Source organism: Rattus norvegicus, chromosome 13 (assembly GCF_021556685.1).
Source record: "Rattus norvegicus strain SHRSP/BbbUtx chromosome 13, alternate assembly SHRSP_T2T, whole genome shotgun sequence".
In the NCBI taxonomy this organism is placed as follows: Eukaryota; Metazoa; Chordata; class Mammalia; order Rodentia; family Muridae; genus Rattus; species Rattus norvegicus.
This window is the reverse complement of record NC_141546.1, coordinates 58417296-58441987: the sequence shown is the minus strand read 5'-3', so window position 1 is coordinate 58441987 and position 24692 is coordinate 58417296. Positions and strand designations below refer to the sequence as shown.

Below are 24692 nucleotides of genomic sequence, written 5' to 3'. Positions count from 1 at the left end.
AGCCTTAAGTCCAGCAAGACTGCTTTTAGATGCTACCATCACTTAAGTGCTACTTATTGTACCTTAATACATTTCTTGCCAAGACCAAAACAATGTAAATATCAATGGAGGAAAATGTTGTAGAATCCCATGCATAGATGAAGAAGCACAGACCACTATCAAGTGATGGAAAGAGGAACATCAGTCTCTCCCAGGAATAAGCCCCTTATTGGTTTGTCCAAATAAGAGTGATCAATTCTGAAATCATAACCACACTAGCAACAAAAATGGCCTCAAAAGAGTAGACAGACAGATAGATAAACAGATAGATAGATAGATAGATAGATAGATAGATAGATAGATACCCATATGTATACACACACATATATATGTATATATATATGCAATAATAATTAAAGATTGGAACATGGGAAAAGTTTAAGAAATACTAGCTGGAGGGGCTAAATAAAAATGGAAAGAAATGGTGAAAAGTGATATTTTTCTATTTCAATTAAAAACATTTTAAAGAAAGCGAAACGAGAAAGAAGAAACATAAAAAGGAGAAGAAGAAAATGAGGAAAGGAAAGGAGAGGAAGAAGAGGTGAAGGAGGGGGAGGAGAGAGGGAAGAGGGGGGCAGGAAAAAGACCAAGTTGACAGAGCTATGGCAAAGTTAGATGTTAATTTGAAATGAAGAATGTTTGTAAACTAGACAAGTTCTAGATGTAATAGGAAGATACACTGCTGGCAAACAAGTTTTCAAAGCATTGAGGATACTTTTAAAATATACTGTGTGCATATTCACTTAATGAGTAGATACTAAGCTTGTTTTAGTTATTAAACAGCATGCTTGAGAAAACGATTGTGGACCTATAACACATATAAAATTCCACAGGGGGGGAATCTGAAAATCTTTTTAAAAAAGAATAAAAAATCACCATTTACGGTAGACTATGGAAAAATGGAAAGTAATTATTGCACCAATTTTTAAAGCAATGTGAATAGAATTCCAAAGGCAACAATGATACTTTTTTAAAATAACATCATTTGAGCAAAAGCCTTTCTTAAGGCTATATAAAGGCATGAATGGCAGTAGTTTAAATGCAACATATTATTTAAGAACTAAGGCTGATACAGATAAATTATGTCTTTTAAATGGATAAATGCAATGTATTGGTTCCTTGGATTTTGATGTGAAAGTCGGTGTCAGTTAAAAATCAACCACACTGAGTGAAGCAGAAAACACTCTATACTTTTCAAAAGTCTTTTCAAATATCTAAATTTTTAGAAAATACTTTTAGAATTGACAGAAGTATAAATGTGACAGAAAAAAAAGTTTCATTTATCCAACAAAATACTGGAGAATTATCTAAGATTTCCCCTCAAATCATAGCCACTAAAATAAAAATTGCTATCAAGACATCAGGTTTCAAAAACGTGAATATCAGAAAAGTAGTTCTGTGGGTGCTATTGGTAACTAATCACTAAACAAGATTAGCAAAAGCAGAAAAGATACAGAATGGTAAATTTTAAATTATAGAAGACCAAAATCACTTAAGTTTAAGAACTCTTCAAACAAGAAAGGTCAAACTTTAAAAGAATCTATAACGTTTAAAAATATAGAAAATATATTACCAATTCTCTTTTTGTCTTTTCAGTGACAGATGCTTTGTTAACTATTTCTTTTAGTTTTTGAGATTATAATACAGTTATATCATTTTCCTTTTCCTTTAGTTCCTCAAAACCATATAAACCTCCCTTTATTTCTTTCAAATTCAGGATCTCTATCATGTCTTCAGGACTGACCATTTGGTAGTGGATAACCAGTTTGTGTTCTATTCCTTGGGAAAGGCTATCTCTCCAGCTTTCAGCATTCTTTTTTGCCTGTAGTCTTTGCCTAGCATTGAAGTCACATAGGCTTTTCCTCACTCACTTTATATGTCTGTTGTCATCCTTATTTAGCAGTCATCCTCGTGATACTTTATGGATGTAACTTCTGAAATTCCTAGAAGACACAAAAATCACTTACAACTCACTGTTCCTCTAGCTCTTAATCTTTCTACACCCTCTTCTGATATGATATCTGAGCCTTAAGTGTGACAATTTTATAGATGTATCCATGCATCCATGCATCCATGCATCCATGCATCCATGTATCCATGGGAACTGGGCTCCAGAACTCTGCATTTAGATTGGTTGTGGTTTCTACAGTGGTATCTGTTTTAAAGAGAAGTTTCCTTGATAGAGGCTGGGAAATACACTTGATCTATGGTTATAAGGACAAATACTTACAATGTAGATAGAGAGTATACTGGTTTAAGAAAGTAGCAGTTGTAGGTTCTTCTCTAAGACTCATGACTTCATTAGCCCTGGATAATTCATCATGTTTCCAGTACCAGATATGATTCACTCGTATTGTGTGGGTACTAAGTTCAATTAGAAAGTTGATGGTTATTACCAAGATATGCATCCCACTTCTGCACCCTTAGAATTATCATGCTATACTGTTCATTGATGTGGGTCATAAATGACATAGCCAGACAGTACTATTGGATGCATTCCTCTTATGAAAGCTCATGGTACTTTCTTGTACCACAAAAGCCAGTCCCTCAGCGAGGTCCTGTATCTGTAGTTCATGGTGTCTTCGGTCATAAGAACCTACCTTCTACCTCTAGGAACAAACTAATTTTCAAAAGATAACAATAGAAGGTATTTGCTGATGTATCGTGTTTTATACAAATAAAAAGACTACTTGGATGACTCAAACATCCTACCAAGTATGTGGAAAACAACATGAGGATGGAGATGAAATGAAGGAAGTATATATACACTCACCCCATGCACTCCACTTAAATAGAGAAGACAAAGAACAAGAATGCATAGATAATTCCATAAAGTGGCAAGTGCTTTGAAAAAATTACATCAAGTGATGTGGGAAAAAAGGTGCAAGATTATAATAACACAACTGAGAATTGTTGACAGGGGGAAGAGCTGTCAAAACGAGTAGAACTGCCAGAATCTCCGAGAGAGAATAAACTGTCAGAGGGGAAAAGACTTGAAGTGATTAGTCATAAGAAGCAGACATCCATGCTGAGGTCTTGGATATGAACCCAAGAAAAACATAACCGAAAGGTTCAAAGATGTGAGAGAGGTGCCTGCAAATAACTGAAAGGCATTTTAATATTTCAGCTGCCAAAGACCTCATGAGGCCATGTGAATGATCTCACCCTGAATATTAACCAAATTTTTGTAAGCAAGTAAATATATTTTTAAAAGATCCTCCAGCTTTTTCTGAAGAAAAATGAAGGGAAACTAATTATAAAGATAATGCAATAAGTCAGCTTAAAAGCAGAACCCAGGAGAAAAGTCAAACTTGAAAATAATTAGCAGTGAGAGCCAAGGATTACTAGAAGAGTTGAGATAAAAAAGGAAAGGAAAAGAGATGGTGCTTGGGAACAAGGTGATATTCCAGATTTGGGGAATAAGAACCAGTGAATACAAAGAAACATCAGGTAAACTAAAGATGAACAAAAATAGTGTGTTACCATGGAACCCAAACGATACAGCTCTTTCAAGGAAAGTGCCACAAATTCTGCTGAAGACTGGAAAGAAGTCAGGTTATAGGAAAGCCCATTTTTATAGTTAAAAAGAAGCATTTGCAGTGGCATGATGGAAGCAAGGTAGAATATATAAAGTAATTTGCATAAATTTTGGTTTAAAAATAAGAAGATGAACAAAGATTGGAAGGTGGAAGCAAGTCTTTGTACTTTCCTCTGTAATAAACTATGCTGCAAAATGTCAAAACTAGAGGAACCAAATTCCATAAATTACAAGAGGCTGGCTATAAAGATAAAGGGTAGAGCCTTGGCATATCATACATGAATCTACAAATATAGTTGCCAGCACCATTGGTGTGTGTGTGTGTGTGTGTGTGTGTGTGTGTGTGTGTGTACAAGTATGTGCATATATGTAAGTATATAAGTATACATGTGTATGTGTGCATGTATGTGTATGTGTGTGTTAATTGTGTTTGTTTGTAAGCAAGTAAATAAATAAATAAATAAATAAATAAATAAATAGCTTTTCCCCAAAAGCAGCAAGGCATGTTAAAAGAATTCCCATCAGAATAATGGATAGCATTATAAAACTATAAAAGAAAAATTTCAACCAAAAATATTGTACCCAGCAAAGCTATCCTCCAAGGATGAAGGAGAAGCAAAAACTTTCCTAAAGAAAACAAAAACTCAAGAAATTTGTCAGCATTTTATCAGCACTACAAGAGACACCCAAGGGAAGAGTTTACAGAAACTGAAGGATAACTACCAACATAAAAATGGACAAAACTACAAAAATTCCACAAAATTGTGCCAAAATGAAAGGTGAAAGGTGAAGAGGAATCTAACTCTACTGGTACAAAGAAATCACCAAGCCACAAGAGAGGGGGAAACAAACAAACAAACAAACAAACAAACAAAGATACATAAAACCAGGGGGAAAATGACAGTAGTGTCTTTATTCATCAATAATGTTAAATATTGCCCCAGCAGTTCTTATTTCTTTTTCTGGTTCTTTTTGAGGTAGCAGAAAGGGAAGAGCATCAGCAAGGGTGATACTTGATCTTACAAGATATTTAGGGTTGCTGCATAAAACATTTACTTTTCCTAAGTCTAAGTCAGTTTGCTGCAATAGCTGAACTGCCTGAGTGTCTGAGACCAGAAACTGTTTAGCACCCCATCATAAAACAGCAGGAGGTTAAGTAAAGTAGCCTTTGCTCTATCTCCACAGGAACTGAGTGGCTCTAACCTTTCAGCAAGCTAGTTGAAGTAGTAAGAAAAGGGAGGGGGGCTTTAAAAAGTGATTTTAGCACTTATTTGTAAGTTAAAGTTTCTTATAAAAGCTCTCTAAAAAAACAAGGGAAAGAGCTTATAAGTAAAGGGAGAAAAGAGGATAAAAAAATGAAAAGATAAACCAAGAAAAATAGAGATTACCAATGCTAAGAAGTGGGGAGGGGCGGGTTAGGAGGACCCTCCTCTCCTTGTCTTCAGCATTTATACATATCTTTCAGAATACATGATCACATGGTAAAATGTTCATCACAACTTTACACATAAATTTAAATCATAAATCGAATAATAAGTTTACAACAGAGAATGTTTCCATGCATATCCCTTAGGAGTAATTATCTGGCTAAATATTCATCACCTGTGACAGCTCTATAGGTTTATGGAGAGTTAAAAACCATAACTTGTGTAACAAAGTAATTAGGGAAGTTTTGTATAGATAAATCCAGTCAATATTTTAACTTCTGTCATTGTACCTATAGTAAATCCTTAGTCCCCTTTTTAGGATCTTTGGTTAATGGTTTTACAACCTCTTGAAATGTGCTCTGACTAGTACATGCCTGCTTGCTATCTCAAAAGCAATTAATTAATGACAATTGAAGACTGGCAAAGTTTCATTGCAGTTTTGATTATCAGAGAGATCCTAAGAGCAGTTCCACTATAAAAAAAGCTTAATATTTACTAATATAATTTTAGCAATCCTATAGGATCATCATTAAGAAGTAAGAAGTCATCTATCTATATAACATCAATACAAGACAGTACATCTTTGTTGTTCTGCAGAGATCTGCTCAAAAGTGTGCGTTAATACCTACTGATTGTTCTAAATATTTAAAAATAACAGAAAAAGCATATTAAGAGCTGGAATCTTTCCTAAAATAAATATCTCATGGGACTTTCTTGCCAGAGCAAATCCATGATAAATTTTAATCCAAGGCAGACCCACCTCAGCAAGATAACCTTCTTTTTAGCTTTTCCTGTGATAGCTCCTGACAATTCCCCAACTAGAGGTTTTTAAACACACACACACACACACACACACACACACACGCACACGCACACACACACACATACACACACACACACACACACAAAAAGCTAGACCCAATGATATGCTTCCTTTGAAAGTTATTTTAGCAATAAAGAGATAGTACAAAGACTGAAAGTGAAAGAAGGAAACAATAAACCACGAATGTTAGACTTAAAATCAGACAAAAATAGTTATGCACATGACAGATAAAATATACTAAAAATAAAAATCAATGTAAAGAACAAAATGATCACTACATAATGATGAAAAGATCAAGTTATCAAAAAGAAAAATGCAACTATGTATGGACCCAAAGTTAGAACAATTTAATGTATGAAGTGTTACTTGAAGAATTGGATCCTACTGTGTTTCACTTTTATGAAAAATTAACCAAAAGACAACCATTGACATTGACTACAATATAGACTGATAAACAGAAGTTTATAGGTAGATGCATCAAAGAGCTGCAAAATACATAGTTCTTACCATAGCATAGGGCAATCTCCAGAATATTTTACATATTTACCTGCATAGCTAATTCTCAACAAAGTCTATAAACTTGAAATCCACAGTCCATGCCCTTCAACAGAGGAATAGACTCAAAAAATGTGGTACCAGCTGAGGAATGCCGAATGGCTGAGAAACACCTAAAGAAATGTTCAACATCTTTAGTCATAAGGGAAATGCAAATCAAAACAACCCTGAGATTTCACCCCACACCAGTGAGAATGGCTAAGATCAAAAACTCAGGTGACAGCAGATGCTGGCGAGGATGTGGAGAAAGAGGAACACTCCTCCATTGTTGGTGGGATTGCAGACTGGTACAACCATTCTGGAAATCAGTCTGGAGGTTCCTCAGAAAATTGGACATTGAACTGCCTGAGGATCCAGCTATACCTCTCTTGGGTATATACCCAAAAGATATCCCAACATATAACAAAGACAAGTGCTCCACTATGTTCATCACAGCCTTATTTATAATAGCCAGAAGCTGGAAAGAACCCAGATGCCCTTCAACAGAGGAATGGATACAGAAAATGTGGTACATCCACACAATGGAATATTACTCAGCTATCAAAAACAATGACTTTATGAAATTCGTAGGCAAATGGTTGGAACTGGAAAATATCATCCTGAGTGAACTTATTCAATCACAGAAAAACACACTTGATATGCACTCATTGATAAGTGGATATTAGCCAAAAAGCTCAAATTACCCAAGATGCAATCTACAGACCACAGGAAGCTCAAGAAGAAGGATGACCAAAATGCAGATGCTTCCACTCCTTCTTAAAAGGGGAAAATATCCATAGGAGGGGATATGGAAGCAAAGTTTACAGCAGTGACTCAAGGAATGGCCATTCAGAGCCTGACACACTTGTGGCCCATATATATATACAGCCACCAAAACTAGATAAGATTGATGAAGCGAAAAAGTGTGTGCTGAAAGGGACTGGATATAGATCTCTCCTGAGAGACACATCCAGAGCACGTCCAATACAGAGGTCAATGCTAGCAGCAAACCACCGAACTGAGAGCAGGACCCCTTAGGGGGAATTAGAAGTATTGAAAGAGTTGAAGGAGCTTGCAACCCCACAAAAACAACAATGCCAACCAACCAGAGCTTCCACGGACTAAACCACTACTGAAAGACTATACATGGACTGACCCAGGGCTCCAACTGCATATGTAGCAGAGAATAGCCTTGTTGGGGCACCAGTGGAAGGGAAAACCCTTGATCTTGCCAAGGTTGGCCCCCCAGTGCAGGGGAATATGGGGGAGGGCAATAAGGGGGATTTATAGGGGGAAAACCCGTATGAGGGAGGGGGAGGGGAGGGAATGGGGCCTTATGGACAGAAAACCCGGAAGGGGAAAAACCTTTGAAATGTAAGTAAAGGAATATATAATAAAAATTTTAAAAAAAGAAAGAAAGAAATCCACAATCCAATACTTGGCTGTGAGTATCTGCATCGATCTCAGTCAGCTCCTGGTAGAATCTCTCAGAGGACAGCCATGCTAGGCTCCTGTCTGAAGGACAACATAGCATCGGTAATAGGGTCAGGGTTTGGTGCCCACCCACTATGGGATGGGTCCCAAGTTGGGCTGGTCAGCCATTCATTCATTCTCTGCTCCATTCTTGTCTCTGCATTTCTTTTAGACAGGAAAAATTTGGGGTGGAAATATTCGAAGATGGGTTGGTGTCCCCATCCCTTCACTGGGGCCATGTCTAACTACTGGAGGTGATTTCTTCAGGTTCCATCTCCCCACTGTTGGGCATTTCAAATAAGATTACCCACATTAAGTCCTAGGAGCCTCCCCCATCCTAGGACTCTGGGCTCTCTAGAGGTTTCCCCCTTCCATCACTCCCAGCAGCTACTTATTTCCATTTATTCTCATGGCCCTCTAAGGTTCTCTCCTATCTACCACCTCCATACCTGGTCCTGCCCCCTTCCCTCTCTCACTCAGGTCTCTCACCTCCCATGATTATTTTGTTCTGCCTTCTAAGTAGGATTGAAGCCTCCTCACTTGGGCCTACCTTCTTGTTTAACTTCTTAGAGTCTATGAGGTGTATCATGGGTATTCTGTACTTTTTGCTAATATCCAGTTACCAGTGAGTACATACCATGCATGTCCTATGGGTCTGGGTTAGCTCACTCAGGATATTTTCTATTTCCATTCATGATAGCCTGCAAAATTCATGATATCCTTGTTTTTAACAGCTGGATAGTATTCCACTGCATAAATGAACCACATTTTCTGTATCCATTCTTCACTTAAGGGACATCTGGGTTGCTTACACTTTCTATGCATGTGTGCTTGTGGTATTTTGGAACATCTTTTGGGTATATACCCAGGAACAGTGTAGCTGGATCTTCAGGTAAAATTGTTTTTATATTTATTAGGAACTGTCAGATAGATTTCCAGAGTAGTTGTACCAATTTGCAATCCCACCAGCTATGGAGACATATACCCCTGGAGAACTCCTGTGGTAGAGTTAGGGGAAAGATTGAAGGAATCAAAAGGGATGGCAATCCCATAGGAAGACCTACAGTGTCAATTAACCTGGATGCTTGGGAGCTCCCAGAGACTAATATGTAGCGGAAGACTGTCTTGGCTAGCGTCAGTGGAGAAGACACACCTAATCCTGTAGAGACTCGATGCCCCAGGGAGGGGGGATGCTCATGGAAGTCATCCTCTCAGAGGGGAAGGGGAATAAGGATAAATGAAGAAACTTCAGGTGGAGACCAGGAAGAGGAAAGCAACATTTGGGATGTAAATAAATAAAACAATTAATTAATAATAAAAAATGTTGAAATTATAACATTTATCTTCTCTGATCACAGTGGAGTAAAACTAGATACCTATAACATTTGGAATTTTGGAAATTATAAATAGATACATAGAAACTTTTTTAAAAGCTCCTTATCAAATTATCAATTATATTTCACATAACTAAATAAAAACACCTCTAGAATTTATATGGAATCATAAAAGACCCAAATTGTCAAATCAATCATGAAAAAAAAATCCCAACTAAACAAAAGGCAAATCTTTATAACACCAGTCTCAAAAACATACTTCAGAGGGATTGCTTGCACCCGAAACAAAAATGGACTGGTATTGAGAATAGTTCAGAATCTTATAGGACAGAATGGAACATTTCAGAAATAAATGGATGCTTCTCGGGAGATTTAAAAACAGATATCTAAATACAGAAGAAACCTGCTCCCCTGCCACCCCTCTCTCTCTCTCTCTCTCTCACACACACACACACACACACACACACACAATCATCATCATCATCAACAACAACAACAACAGCAAATAATAATTCAAAGTGGACCAAGACATGAGTGTAACTCAACCATAAATCTACTAGAATAAGACATAGGAAAATACTTTAGAATCTTGGTATAAACAAAAATTTATGAGTATAGTCCATATACACATAGAATTAAAAAAAAAAGCAAAAGCTGACAAACAGGATTATATCAACCTGAAAGGCTTCAATTCAGCCAAGGGAACAGTAAAGAAAGTAAGGATCCATCCTAAAGGATGGGATAAATACTCACAAACTATTTATTTAAAGAGGGTTTGATTTCCGAGATACATAAGAGATCACTAAAACAATAATACTAACAACAATCCAACTTAAATAAGATTTGTATAGAAATTTCCCAAAATAGAATGCACAAATCATTAACCATGATATGAAGAAAACTCACCATTACTACATATCAAAAGGATGCAACTCAAACAATAATGGACTATTATCACACAGCATATCCATTATCAAAGGACAATAAATAAAAGGTCCTAGCAAGAATCTGAAGACAGGGTACTGCTTGAACATTGTTGATGGTAGTATAGATTAATTCAAGCATGTCTGAAGTTTAAATGAACAAATAAATAAAACTATAGTATATCTGGTAATCTCACTATTGTCTACATAGGCAAAGGAGTTAGCATATAAATGTAAAGAAACCATCAGTACTTAAACTTTTTCACAACACTATTCTCAACCAGCCAGATGTGGAACCAATATTAGTGTCAAGGTGTTTAAATTGGTTAAAAAAAAAGTAATGTGAACATATTTGTAATAAAATATTGTCTAATCATAAAAAATAATAAAATTTTGTTGGTTGTGGGGACACAGATGCATCTGGAGATAATTATGAAAAAAGCCAAGTGAGTATAAAAATATCTTTTATTCGACTGATTTAATCTCTGAAGCATACTGCCTCCATCTGTTAATCTAGGACTACTCTTGGAAGCTTCTAGCCTCTGTACAATCTTATCTGTGCCGAGGATGTTTTCAGCCTCTGAGACCTACTGTGGAATAAGCTCACCCTTTCTTGTTCTTTCTGAACTCAGGCTGAGTGATTCAACTCAACTGCTCTGGCTAAAACTCCTCTCCAAGCTGACTAATCCCATCTTGCTTCTCTCTAAGTTTGTGACCTGAATTTCTCTGCTTGGCCTCAAATTAACTCTAGGTAACTGTTCTAATCTTCTAGCTCCTTCTCATTTCCTGGTTCATTCTGTCTTTACCTGTGTCTATCTTTTTCTCTCTTCAACCTGTCTCTGTAGAATTCTCCTGGTAAAACTGCCTCTTTCCCTCTCTGCACTGCTCATTTTTAAGTCACTTCCCTTTCCTCTGTCTTCTCGAGAGAGATGGGCACATCCTGTTCTGTCAAATCTTCCTCTTACTCGTTACTTTGTCTGCCACTGAATTAGGCATCCACTGTTTGTAATTAAAGGCCTGTATAAGGGAGTGTCTGTATTCCAGCCAGAGGGATTATAGGTGTGTGCGAAGAGCTGAGATACACAACGAGAAACAGGTTTTTCCGGTAAGTTCCACAACCTCCAGGTTCACGATGTGATCAAGTATCCTATAACAGATGGTTCAGTGGATTAAGTGCCTGTCATGTAAGTATAAAATCTGGAGTTCAGATCACCAACACCCAATAAAGGCAGAAGCAGTGGCACACATTTTTAGTTCCAAGCATGCCTACAGAAAAACGGAAAATGGAGACAGAAGGATCCTTCAAACCTTTGCGGACAAAAAGCCTCTGACTTCCACTTGGCATGTTTGATCCAGCACTCACACACATATTACAGACAGCAACATTTAAGAAATGAAATTAGTCATATTCACACAGACAAATACTTTATGACCTCATACACGTGGAATCTAAAATGTCATTCTCAAAGTAGTAGAGAATACAATTTGGTCTCCAATTTCTGAGAAGTGTATGAAACAATGACAGAGAAAAGGTGAGGAAGGGGCACAAAGGTACGATTTGATAAGAATAACTTCTAAGGCAACACACTAGAATAACTATGTGTGAAGACAAGGAATTTAACATTTCAAAATAGGTAGGAGGAAAGGTTTTTGAGTGATCCCACATAATACTGTCTGAAGTGATACATATGTCAATTATCCTAATCTAATCATTACGTACAGTACATATAAGTTAAAATATCACATGTGTACAACATACTAAGAGCTGTCACTATTTGTCATCTTAAAAAAAATAGACTCTCAAGAAAGCTAGGAGTATTTATAAAAATACTTTAGTCAGTAAAATGTCTCGCAGGCATGAAAACATGATCTCAATCCCCAGAGCCTCCAATTTTAAAATAAGAAAAATGTCTGGGCATAGTGTGCATACTTAACAATTTTCCCAGTTTAGGGACGAGTAGAGGGATAGAGTGCTGGAGGGTGAGGGCTACTCAGCCTATCCTACTTTGCCAGTTCCAGTCTAGTAAAAGGCACACATGTGAACACACACACACACACACACACACACACACACACACACACACACACACCAGAGATGGGAAAGAGACATAAGGTCAGGATCAGGAACAAGATCAATAGCTGTTTTAATCGCAGTTGGGAAACACAGCAAGATGCTCGTCTGGTGATGACAGCTAACAGTGAGGCAGACATGACAGAGAGGAGAGGGGATAATGGGGTAAAAGCACCTAGGAAAGGTACAGTACTAAAAGAAGCAAAGGCACAAGAGAACCTGGAAAATCTTTAGCCAGTACAAAAGGTGCCAAAATCACTCTTTGGGAAAACTCTAGGGCTATGATATCAGAGAAATAGCAGTTGACAACTGCACATTGTTGAGTGATCGTTGAAATGATTGCAGAAATCATTTTTAACTCAGAAAGCACAGAGGTGGGCTTTCTGTGTCCTGCTCAGCTGCCTAGCGCTAATATTCTGGATAGGCAGGAGTTCTGAATACGAGCTAGCATTAATGCTTTACTTTGGGGCAAAATTATACTTAAATGTACTTTATTCTCCCCCTTCTAATATATCATAATTACAGTTAAACAATCTTTGAAAATACTGAGTTTAACAGTATAGGATTGGCAAGCTGCTCTAGGCAATGAAGTCTTTCCCTACTCATGAGCCATGGGGCAGGTGGTGCATCTTTATTGACGTAGTGACACGGGGCTGACATGAGAAGTAACTGGTGGTTTGGTTGCAACCTCTGTGCATGGTCTCAGGTCTCTGCATCTGTGAGTGATTTCCTGCCTCCCACTCGGGATTGGCAGCTTCCCACACTACCATTTATCCTAATGTCTGCTAACCATTGCTGTTGTCATGGTTACCTTCATCACACCTTATATTACTCTACGACATTGCTTCAGCCCTTTCCATTTAGCACTTTTTGTCTTCTCCAATTTCTCAGGCACTTTTTCACCTGCCAAAGTGAGAAAAGAAATGGCCTTTTATAGACACGGTTATTCAGCTAGCACTTTCTTCCCCACTGTCGGAAAATGAAAAGCAGTAGTATACTATTATAATCCCCGGGTCTTCTGTACCTCCCGCGTGGGGAATGACTAGAGCCTACCTTACTTTTCAAGATATGTAAGAGGGTCTATTAAAATGTAAAGCACGAAGGATACAGAAGCTTAGATTATAAAATATTTTAACCACCAGGACCTGCCATTTAACAGTGAATAGGAACCCTATAGACAGTAGTTAATAACTTGCAGTCCTCGTTCTCATAGCTTCTCAGTTGAACAGAAGGAGATCAATAAATATAATAGACCATAATATACTTATCAAAATTATAGATTTTCTTTGTACTAGGTGTATTTGTCAAATAACAGAATATTTATGCAACCATGAAAGTTCAGAGAGCTCTTCCCAGAGCTGTGATCTATAAGCTAAGTCTTAGATCAAGAATAAAGTCAACCCTGGAAAGAAACTATATAAATGAGTGACCAGCCGCATAGCCACAAAGTGTGCTTAGAGAAGAACATCTGAACAGGGTTCAGGCACTACGCTTATGAGTGACTAAACGTAGGTGGGAGGGCAGAGTACTGTGTCCAGTAAGCCCGGCAATTACAGCCAAGAGCTCCAGCCTCTGTTATTTGAGTCATAGGAAGATATTGGGAGGGTATAGAATTTTTTCCTCTAGCAAAACTCCTGACAATGCTAAAGGGAGCATTTGGTAAACTGACTGAAGCTTTCTGATTGAAGATGGTTACAAATGTACCTCAAAATAATGTGCAAACGACGGAAGGTGATGCAAAGATGTAATCATATCTTTAACATTTAAAGAGAATAGAAAAGAAAGAAAAACTCTAACTACAAAACACAAATTGTAGTAAAACAGAAGATGTGCTACAAAAGAATATAGAAATTATAGTAGAATTATATACTCTGGTGTGCCCAGTGATGTAGATTGATAGTACAAACATTAAAAATTAGTTTGCATATATTTCAGCATAAACCAATGTCCACATATCACCTGCCAGATTTAATGTATGATTAAGGCTTACCTTATGTAGAAGGCACAAAATTGGAAAAATAGGACATACTCTGACTTAGTTCAAAAAATCCCCCATGTCCTTTCCCCATCAAAGTAACTGTCACTTGTTTCTTTGTGTGTCACAGACATACTAATCTCAGTTCTTTTTAAAGAGCAATATAGAGATTATTAAAGGTACCACCCACATTCGTAAAGGAAAATACATATACAAAATATGACACAAACTTATTTTCTTGTCCTCTCAAATAATCAGTCCTGGTCTTTCTTTCATTGGCTCTTCTAAGCACCATCAGGTCTCCTGAGTACCATTTCAAACTTCAAAATGGGCTATTTGGAGCACTACTGCCTAATTTAGGAAAAATGTTTCACCTTGTAATTCACTCGTGGTATGAGTCCCCAGAACTATAAACTCAGCAAATCGATTTTCCATTTAACATTTACGAAGATTCCTGAAATGTTTTTTGTACAGATGTTGTTCTAGTTGCCTGCTTAGGCAGCAAGGTAGCATTTTCAGAAAAAAAAAAACTTACCTGATTTACACAGATGTCTGTAAAATAAACATGTAAGCACAGTCAGTCTGCACAATCAAGCCTGTCTGAAACATTATATGGGGTCCAGTATTCTGGGTCAGCTTTTGTAAAATCATGATAAAATAATTAGTACCACTAAAATCCTACTTGATTATAATAAAGAAGGCTTTCTTCTCATTCATTAATATATGACAACTAAGGTCAGTTACAACCCTGTTCCATGCCTTAATTATGGCATTTGGATAAAGAGTAGCTTTCTTCTAGATTTATTAACCTTGTGACAAGGGAAGAAAAGAACCACCTGAGGGTAAAAGATAACTTTCACAGGCCAGCACAAATCCAGTGGCCAGTGCAGAGGTGAGTGGGACAAGGAAATATGGGCCCCTTAAAAGAGCGGGACTGAGAATAATAGGTCCCACTACAGCAACTACCCATACTTGGTACGTTTTGTATACCACCTATAGGATACTGCAATTTGGGAAATGCAAAAAATAATTCAGAAAGTTTTATTAGCAGGCATGTGGCTATGTTAGGAGTTATAAAACCATTAGTCCAGCCGTGGAGTAAAAGATATTAATTCATCTCTCAGAAAAGGGAAGCTTAAGAAAGCAGGAATTGATACAGGTAGATTGTGGAGTAAGAATTGAGAAACATTTTAGTACAAGTTCAAGATTAAAAATAAATACACATTTAAACGTAATATAAAACCCAATATTGGCTACCAGACCATATTCTTGCCTCAGTTGACTAACTTCTCCAACTGGCCAGAAATCATCTCATTCAATGACCTGTGAACTTTACCAATATCTGTTTTCTGATTTATGGCTTATTTCTCTATTTAAAAGTCCTTGTTTCCTACTCCTACTTAAGTCTTCAGTCATCATTCCTCTAAGTGCCAATTATATAAATGTATTTGTGCTAATAAGACTTTATTTCAGTGCATGCTGGGAACTTGGGGCTTTCAAATTTTCTTATTAAAGAAGTAATGACTTTTGGTTTTGTTTTCGTCCTTTGCCCAGAGCTTTAACTATGTCTCTAGCACGCATTAGTAAACACAACTGCGTTTCTCGGCTCCTAATTTTCAATGCTTATGGCGAGGCACAGACTATCATGAAGTCATGTCAGTGGGAAAACAAACTTATTTGAAATGTGTTACGATATATTTCCCCTTGGGTAGTAATGTCTAACTATGTCACTTCCTAGGCTACATATCTATATATACTGTGCCCTCATCTGATCTGTACTGTCAGCCAAAGCGAAGGGTCTTTCAAACCCTTCCGTTCATTGTACTACAGGCTACATCTGCCCACATAACTGTCAGCCATGCTCTATGGCCCTGTATCACCATGCCACATTTGCAGATTACCCACTTTCCCCCGAGGGCTTCATACTGGTACCTACCTCTCTGTTATTTTCCTTAAATATAAAATGTCATCTTGCTTCTTATTTCACTGCTGATATAATCAGTGAAAATCAAAGGAGCATGTAACTTGATTTTCTTTTCTTTTTTTCTTTTTTCTTTAGCTTTGACACTTACTGGACATAACCCCTAATTTACTCTTCTAACTGCTGACCTGGTTACTTCCCCAGCATTGTACCCCAGATACTTGCTCTTTCTTCTAGACTTGTGTTCATCATCCATCTCCCCTCTTGGTGGCTTCCCCTCTTCTCTCTTTTCTCGCTCCTTCTCCTCCTGATCTCTCCCACAATCAAGTCACTCCAAACCCACCTACCTCTAATCCCTCCAGTAATTGGCTATAGCCAATTTTATTTAACCAACAGTTTTTTTTTTTGGTTCTTTTTTTTTTTTTTTTTCGGAGCTGGGGACAGAACCCAGGGCCTTGCGCTTCCTAGGTAAGCGCTCTACCACAGCCCCTTAACCAACAGTTTTAAATCAAGGAACAAAATTTGTAGAACAAAGGCTTTTAAGCATCGGAAGTCACTCTTAAGCCTAGATCTTCAGGCATATTACAATACAGCAAAGAGAACCAACCTCAACACCCACCCATGTGTGCTTTAAAGAAGAAAGACAAGGTCTTTTCTTCCAAAATGTTATCTCTTCCAAAACGTGCCTTTCACAGAACTCAATACAGTTTCCTATGGCATAAAGGGCAGTGAGGATGCATATGTGTAACTGATGGTCCTAATGTCTCCAATGGTGTTAGCATTAGGCTTAGTGTCAGGGTTTAAGATTGGGATTGGGATTGGGGTTAAGGTTAGGTTTAAGGTCAGGGTTAGAGTTATAGTTAGGTATCTTTCTTTATCCATATGTGTTTTAAAGGAGAGAGGCAAGGCCTTTTCTCCCAGAACATCCTGTTTCACATTCAACTGAATTTAGTAATCTCTGCTATGGGGATGGCTTGTTTTAGTGAGGGAACACTGTTCTTTTATACTTTCCTCTACATATGTGTTTCACAAAATGCAATACAATTTTCAATGGCATATATACAATGGCACTGCAGATGTGTAATAGTTCATCCCAATCTCTTCAATGGTGTTAGGTTGGTTACTTTTGTGTACTTTGATGGATGCATTTCAAAGAATGCAATACAATTTCGTATGGTCTAATTGCAATGAACATGCATATGTGTAATTGTCCTGATATCTCCAATGGTGATAGGGTTAGAGTTAGGGTTAGGTGTGTGTGTGTGTGTGTGTGTGTGTGTGTGTGTGTGTGTCTGTGTGTGTGTTTTAATTAATTTATTTTTCACTTATTCACTCTAAATCCTGCTCATCATCCCCCTCTCACTCTCCCCTTCCCACAATCCTTCCCCTATCTGCCTTCTCCTCTGAGCAGCTAGACCCCCCCGCTAAGAATCCCCCAATTCTGTCACTTCAAGTCTCTGAAAGGCTAGGAGCTTCCTCTTCTACTGAGGCCAGACAAGGCAGCCCAGCTAGACATATACAGACATATACATAGCCCATATACAGACAACAGCTTTTGGGAAAGTCCCTCTTCTATTTGTTCCAGCCCACATGAAGACGAAGTAGCTTGATATTCTAATGCTAGGAAATTGATGTAATAATGTCTTCTATGAAGATGTAGGAAAATATGACTTTATTCATTAGTTCTATTCCATTTGATTATTACTCTTTCCCATGACAGTTAATCAGATACTAATCAACATTGTTTGTTAGCAAAATCCCATACTTTAAGAAATAATGTGCACTATGGCACAATTTATGGTTAACAACTTCACGGAGAGGTACTGACCTCAAAACTCATCACGTTGCAGACTTTAGATGATGCAGCAAGTGTTTGTAAAAGAAAAAATTACACTGTCAGTCTGTAAGTGGTCTCATACTCAGTCTGACTAAGCACCATTGTAGTAACATTAATTAAAAGTTGCTTTGTCATTTTAGCATTTAGCAATTACATGTCTCATATATTCCAAAAGACTTCACAGTAACCAAAAGGAGTTTAGTGTCAATCTCAATGTATTCATCTCAAACTTTGATGCTTGATGGTCCCAGGGATGATGAGTAACAAGCTGCTCTTATGAGAGCATGACTAATCTATGAGTCCAAGCTCCTGCAAATTGGGTCAGAATCAAAGTCCTCCCATTCTGTAGTTATCTGCTCACCCCAGGGGCTGTTCAAGACCAGAACTGAAGATAACCATCTGAGCACCAAGGGCCATCTCATAGTCATGTTCAACACAACACATTGCCCTGTGTTAGGGTCTGAGAAGATGTTCAACATCCCCCTGGACTCCATTCCTTATGTGGTCCCTATTTCTGGCTTGAACCATAAACTATGAATATGATGTTCAATTCTTCATTGTCCTGTTCTCCTGCTGATTAGACATTGAGAAACACTCCAGAAAACTCTAGCTCATCAAAGTATCACTCATACATAGCTTGGATAGTTCCCCCAACCCTGACTTGCCAGATTGTTAAGTTAGTTCTTACCTATTGCTTTATTGTGATGTATAAAATATTTTATAACTTTGTGAGGAGAGTTCTGTCCATCTATGTAGTTTAAGTCATTTGTGTGGGTTCTTATGACATCTGGTGGCTTTTCTGTCATGGGTACATCTAAACTGACAAACACTTTCCACTGAGTGACTCAAAACAAAGGGGTAACTTCACCAATTAGTGGCATCCTTGAACATGCGTCACATATATAGACCTGAGTGTGTGATGGTAAAGTTATAGTTAGAAGGTGTCCACTTGTTTTGTATCTTTAGAGCTCTTCTTTAGGCTTCTGTATTAAACTGTATGAATTGCTGTTTAAATTCTAAATATTAACCCACAAAAACTATCATATTTTTTTCTACTTTTAGATGGCCCAGTAGTGTACACAGCATATTTAAAATTGGAGCACAGTGATGAGAACATTAAATTCTGGATGGCATGTGAAACCTACAAGAAAATTGCTTCACGGAGGGGCAGAATTTCTAGAGCAAAAAAGCTTTACAATCTCTACATCCAGCCACAGTCTCCTAGAGAGGTAACAATGACATGACAGTTGGGGCATCTCTTGGAAGACATTAATAACTTGAGCACCATTATATGTCAGTCATACTCCATCCCAGTATCTCCTTAAAATTATATAAATTAAGAATTACTCATCTTATTCTTCAGTCACAGAACCTATGAACTAGATAACTTAACGAATTCTTCCTGTGTGGAATTATTTGTAACCACAGAATTCAAAGGTGAGCTGTTTGACCCAAAATCCTCTACTCATTAGCCTATCTTAATGCCCAACACAGTTAAAATGAGCAAAGGATTGTTGGGAGAATTCTCTGGCATCGTAAACTTGAAATGCCACGAACGAGCACTCCAGGGAGGTTGGTCCTCTGAGCCATTTCACATTAGCATAATCCAACCACCGCAGCTGACATCCAAGTTACCATTACTACTCTCAGGCTGCCTCACACTGAGGCTCCTGAAAGAGAGACAACCGAAACTTCCAATTCATGTTAAATGCAAGGGTGGAGGATAGCATGAGAGATTTCTATTACTCAGCATAGCCCTCTTTTATTCAGTGAATCCCAAACCCCTTCTGAAAATTTTAGGTTTTCTGTGATAACCACTTCTCCCCTCCATTTCTTCACTTCTCCTCACTTGCTTCCCATTTCAGGACCTGGTTGGTTAACACAGCATTTGTGACTACTAAGGAGAATCAAGTTTAAAGCAGCCACCAACTTCCTTTTTTCTTTAAAAAAAAGAGCCCTCCGGTTCATAGAATCCCATGTTTGCAGACTACCACTGTCAAACCACTGGCACGTCCCAAAGAAGCAGTAGTTTGTGGAGTTCCCTGGTCACAGATGTCATGCTTTCAATCTACTCCTGGGTGCTAATGGTGGATTTTTTTACTTTTAAAAAGAGCATAGACTTCATTTCCTAAACGTCTTTTTAAATACCTAAGAATAGTGAGCCTAAACTGTGACTCTGAAAAGGAGGGCAGCAAATCAAAGCTTTCCATTGCAGGCATGTGCATTTGTTGTGCTTAGTCTATAATTTCATTTTTCAGATCAACATCGACAGTACAACACGGGAAGCTATCATCAAAAGCATTCGAGAACCCACTCAAACGTGCTTTGAAGAGGCCCAAAAGATCGTATATATGCATATGGAAATGGATTCTTATCCCAGATTTTTAAAGTCAGAGATGTACCAAAAACTATTGAAAACTGTTCAATCTAAAAGCTGTTGATTACTACCCAGAAGTTTAAACTGAAGATGGCATGTTGCAAGTGCCAGCTTTATTTAGAAAAAAGACATGAAATGAAAATGAAGGTAGAAATGAAACAGAAACCAAGCTATAAGTTGATCTCTAGCTCCCAAGGGAAATTCATTCCAAACCTGAAGAGCTCCCAGATTCTATAACACAATTTACAGCATACGTACAGAGAGGAATTAACAGAGAAGAAAAAGGCGCTTCCTTTATCATATAAACACTATAATATTTTTATTATACTAGGCAACTAATGGTATTTTTCATTAAAGAAATTTGGCTGTCGTAGCACAAATAACTGATTTCAAAACCATTGTTCTGTGAATTTTGTTTCTATGTATTCTATAGATATGCTCAGAATATCTTGAATTAGTATATAAACATATTAGTCATAATATAATCGGTTGAATTTTAAAATAAGCAGTATTGAAAATATATTAAGAGGGAATTTAGCTGTTAAATTTTCCCTGTAGCACGCCCATGATTAAACTTAGAAGGGCAACTGACTTATATGTTGTACGTCTTCTACAGGTTAAATCTTCGGGATAATTGTAAGCTTTTACTATGTTTGGCTCTTTTTTTCATTTGTATTTTACATTTAAAATGTCATTGGGCTATAAAATTGGTCTTTTATTTGAAATTAACTTCTTTAAAATATGAACCCAGCATAGTGTTGAAAATCAATAATAAAAACTAAAACTTGAGTGCATGTTTTTCAAAGACACTTAATTGTACCTTACAATGAACATCTCAAAGAGCCTAAAGTTTGCAAAAGTGAGAAATTAGAATAAAGCGTGTTAACTTGTTTGTTTGATGTCACTGTATGTCATTTTAAAACATTAAAAGAATTTAGACTCAACCTCCAGATCTAGAGATCTGGGAGGTCAACAAAACACACACAGGAACAAAATTTGAACCGTTACCTTAAAATGTCAAGCAACACTTGACATTTTTAATACTGTAAAAAATGACATTGTGTTACTGACGGGCAGGAAGTATTGAAACTGACCCTCACCCTAGCCCAGATTGATTTTTCAACCCTCATGTTTTGTCTTGGTTTTGAAAAGCACCTTAAAATAGATTTTACCAAGCTTCCAATCTTCCCAGGAACTCACAGTACCACGGTTCTTACTCCTTGAGTGATTATGTTCTATTAAACCTAAAGGAATAAAGTCCGTCAAACTCCATGGTCCACAAGGTCCTGGGCATTTTAATTATTGCTTGCTACGTTCAAAGAGGGCAGCAAGAGTGACTGCATAGCCAACCCCAGTGTATTCAGATGCTGAGAAATGCTAAGGCACCAACCACCTGCCTCCAGCCCCTGAGAAGTCAGCCAAACAGTAAGTGAATAAATGAAGAATCACTGGCGATAGAGTAGGGAAATGGATGCTTTGACTCTGCACATAGAATGAACACTAAATATAGTATAAGAGACTTAAGTTTCACTTTTGGGTTTATCAAATTGACAATCATATGAATTTATGTAGATCTGTGTGCACTACAGAAGTTAGAAAAAAATGTCACAGTGTCTCTGCTCTTCGGTTTCCTTACATTTCAGTGTACTTTACATTTTATTTATCGTGGGGTGTGGGTACATGCATGCAGCATTGCACATACAGAACTCAAAGGACAACTTGTAGAAAGGAGTCAGCTCTTTCTTTCTACCTTGTGGGTCCCACGAATTACCATCAGGCCATCAGGTTTAATGGCAAGCACCTTTGCTCATTAAGCCATCTCTTAGGACCAAGTTTCCCTTTCTAGGCCCTCCCTTTACGGTCTAAGCCACCCACCCTAGCCTTCAATTCACTCTCAAACCAAGACAGACTTTGAACTCATAAACCTCCTGCCTCAGTCTTCGAAACAATTTGGATCCAGTGGTTTGCTATACATAACTTCTTTTTTTTTTATTAATGAATTTTTTTATTAACTTGAGTATTTCTTATATACATTTCAAGTGTTATTCCCTTTCCCGGTTTCCGGGCAAACATCCCCCTCCCCCCTCCCCTTCCTTATGGGTGTTCCCCTCCCAACCCTCCCCCCATTGCCACCCTCCCCCCACAGTCTAGTTCACTGGGGGTTCAGTATTAACAGGACCCAGGGCTTCCCCTTCCACTGGTGCTCTTAATAGGATATTCATTGCTACCTATGAGGTCAGAGTCCAGGGTCAGTCCATATACATAACTTCTTACATGTCGAAGTATGTTCCCTCCAATCCTGTTTTCCCTAGGATTTATCATAAAAGCATGTTGGATTTAATTGTTTGCCCAGATTTATTGCTGCTCTGTTTATAATGTAAATGCCCTTCAACAGAAAGATGGAAAATGAAAATGTGGTACATATGCACAGTGTAATGCTATCCATTTGTAGCAAAAGTAAAATCATGAAATTTGTAGGTAATAGGTGACACTAGGAAACATTACACTGAGTGAAGTAACTCCCACATGGAAAGACAAATGTCTCTTATTTGTAGGCCCTCGCACTGAATCTTTAGACATGAGTATGTAACCTGAAGTAACCACAGGAACCAGAAAAAAATCAAAAGGGACCAGAAATAAGAAGAAAGCCTAGAGAGGTCTAGAACGGGGATAGAGTAGAACACAATGCTGTGAAGGAAGATGTGAAAATGGGAGGCAGGAGGGAAGGAAATATTGAGACAGACAGACAGACAGACAGAGATAGAGACAGAAAGAGAAAATAGATGATAAACAACATTAAGGATGATTGAAAAAGTCATAAGGAAAACTACTGTTTACTTAAACATTATATATATGTGTGTATATGTATATGTGTATGTGCATGTACATGTGCATATGTAATAAATAAAATTGTGCCACATGGGAGTGAGGATGCTCTCCACAAGAACTATAAACTATCTAATGAAAATCCAGTGCTGGGCAGGGCAAATCTCCCTCTGAGTGGCTGATCGTAAGTAACCAGGAGACTCCCCAACTATGTACACTATTGACATTGTTCTTAGTTGCTTCCCAGACCTTGAAAGTAAGACCTTACTACTAAAGACACCAAATGCTTCAGACACAGACCTTGGAGGCATCAAGCTACAACAAAACTGGAAGTTTCTCTCTGAGGAATAGCTCTCACAGTATGTAAAGGTACTAGACGGGCTGTCAGTGGAGACATATGAAACTATGTATAAAACTAGCTACCATATAAAAACTAGGTACAGCAGTGACCAGCTATACACCAAGGACTAAGGCAGGGGGAGAAACAAATGGATCCCCGAGACTTACTAGCCATACATCCTAGCTAAGTAGATGAGTTCCCGGTTCAGTGAGAGATCCTGTCTCAAAAACTAAGGTGACAGCCGCTGTAGATGCTCCACAGTTAAGAGCACTTTTGGCTCTTGAAGAGTACACAGCACCCACCTGGTGGCCCACAAGATTCTGTAACTCTGGTTGCAGTGGATCTGATGCCTTCTTCTAACTTCTGCAGCCACTGGGCATGCACATGGTGCATCAATATATTCTGGAAACGCATTCACATATTTTTTAAACATATAAGAAATTTAGGGTTGGGTATTTAGCTCAGTGGTAGAGCACTTGCCTAGCAAGTGCAAGGCCCTGGGTTCGGTCCCCAGCTCCGAAAGAAAAGAAAAAAAAATTTAAACCATAAAGTGGAGAGTGACCATGAAAGGTACCTGACACCTCTGGCTGCTACATGCACACATACACTTGCACGCTCATATACACATGTGCATACATTCACATGGGCACACACACACACACACACACACACACACACACACACACAAGACTTCATTATCGCTAAGTAAAGGTGCAAGCATTTCAATATGAAAATAGTGATGAAGAAATGGTTCAGAATCCATGTATCCTAGCACAGATGACATTTTTCTATTTATACTTCATCATTCACACAATTTCTTTACAAAGGATTTTCTGTCAATTTTGGAATAATGACTATAGAAAAAGCATACACAAGGCATAAACTATTATAATTTAGAGAAAATGGTAATTTCCCACTGCCTAAAAGTATCTTTCATCCATTAGGACTTGAAATTCCCACCACTGATCATAAAAATAGTATCTAAACTCACACAAGAATAATGAGTCACTAACGCTAACACATTAGCTGTTGCCTAGCAGAAAACAAAACCTGCAAAAATTAAATACAGTAATATAGTATAGTATAGGAAAATATCTAGGCACAGGAAACAAAGACATTAATTAGGAAAACTCTGGACTCGAGAACAAGAGAGGGGGCAAACAAAGTATTTTGTTTATAAAAGTTTCCCAGTGTTGTTAAAAGAAAAATTAAAGAGGGGAAATAAGTTTCATGAGAGTTATACATCTTGGTAGA

At 37.8% G+C, this 24692-nt stretch overlaps 1 protein-coding gene across 2 annotated transcripts in view; it reads left to right on the top strand.

Moving 5' to 3' along the window:
• Rgs13 (regulator of G-protein signaling 13) overlaps window positions 1–21164 on the top strand; it is a 33504-nt gene extending 12340 nt beyond the window's left edge. The window contains exons 5-6 of one of the 2 annotated variants that reach the window (XM_087581369.1): window positions 18958–19124; window positions 20154–21164. In XM_087581369.1, the coding sequence (XP_087437495.1) occupies window positions 18958–19124; window positions 20154–20336 (350 nt within the window). In that variant the 3' untranslated portion in view covers window positions 20337–21164. 2 annotated transcript variants of the gene reach the window in all.
• Window positions 21165–24692: the final 3528 nt, after the last annotated feature.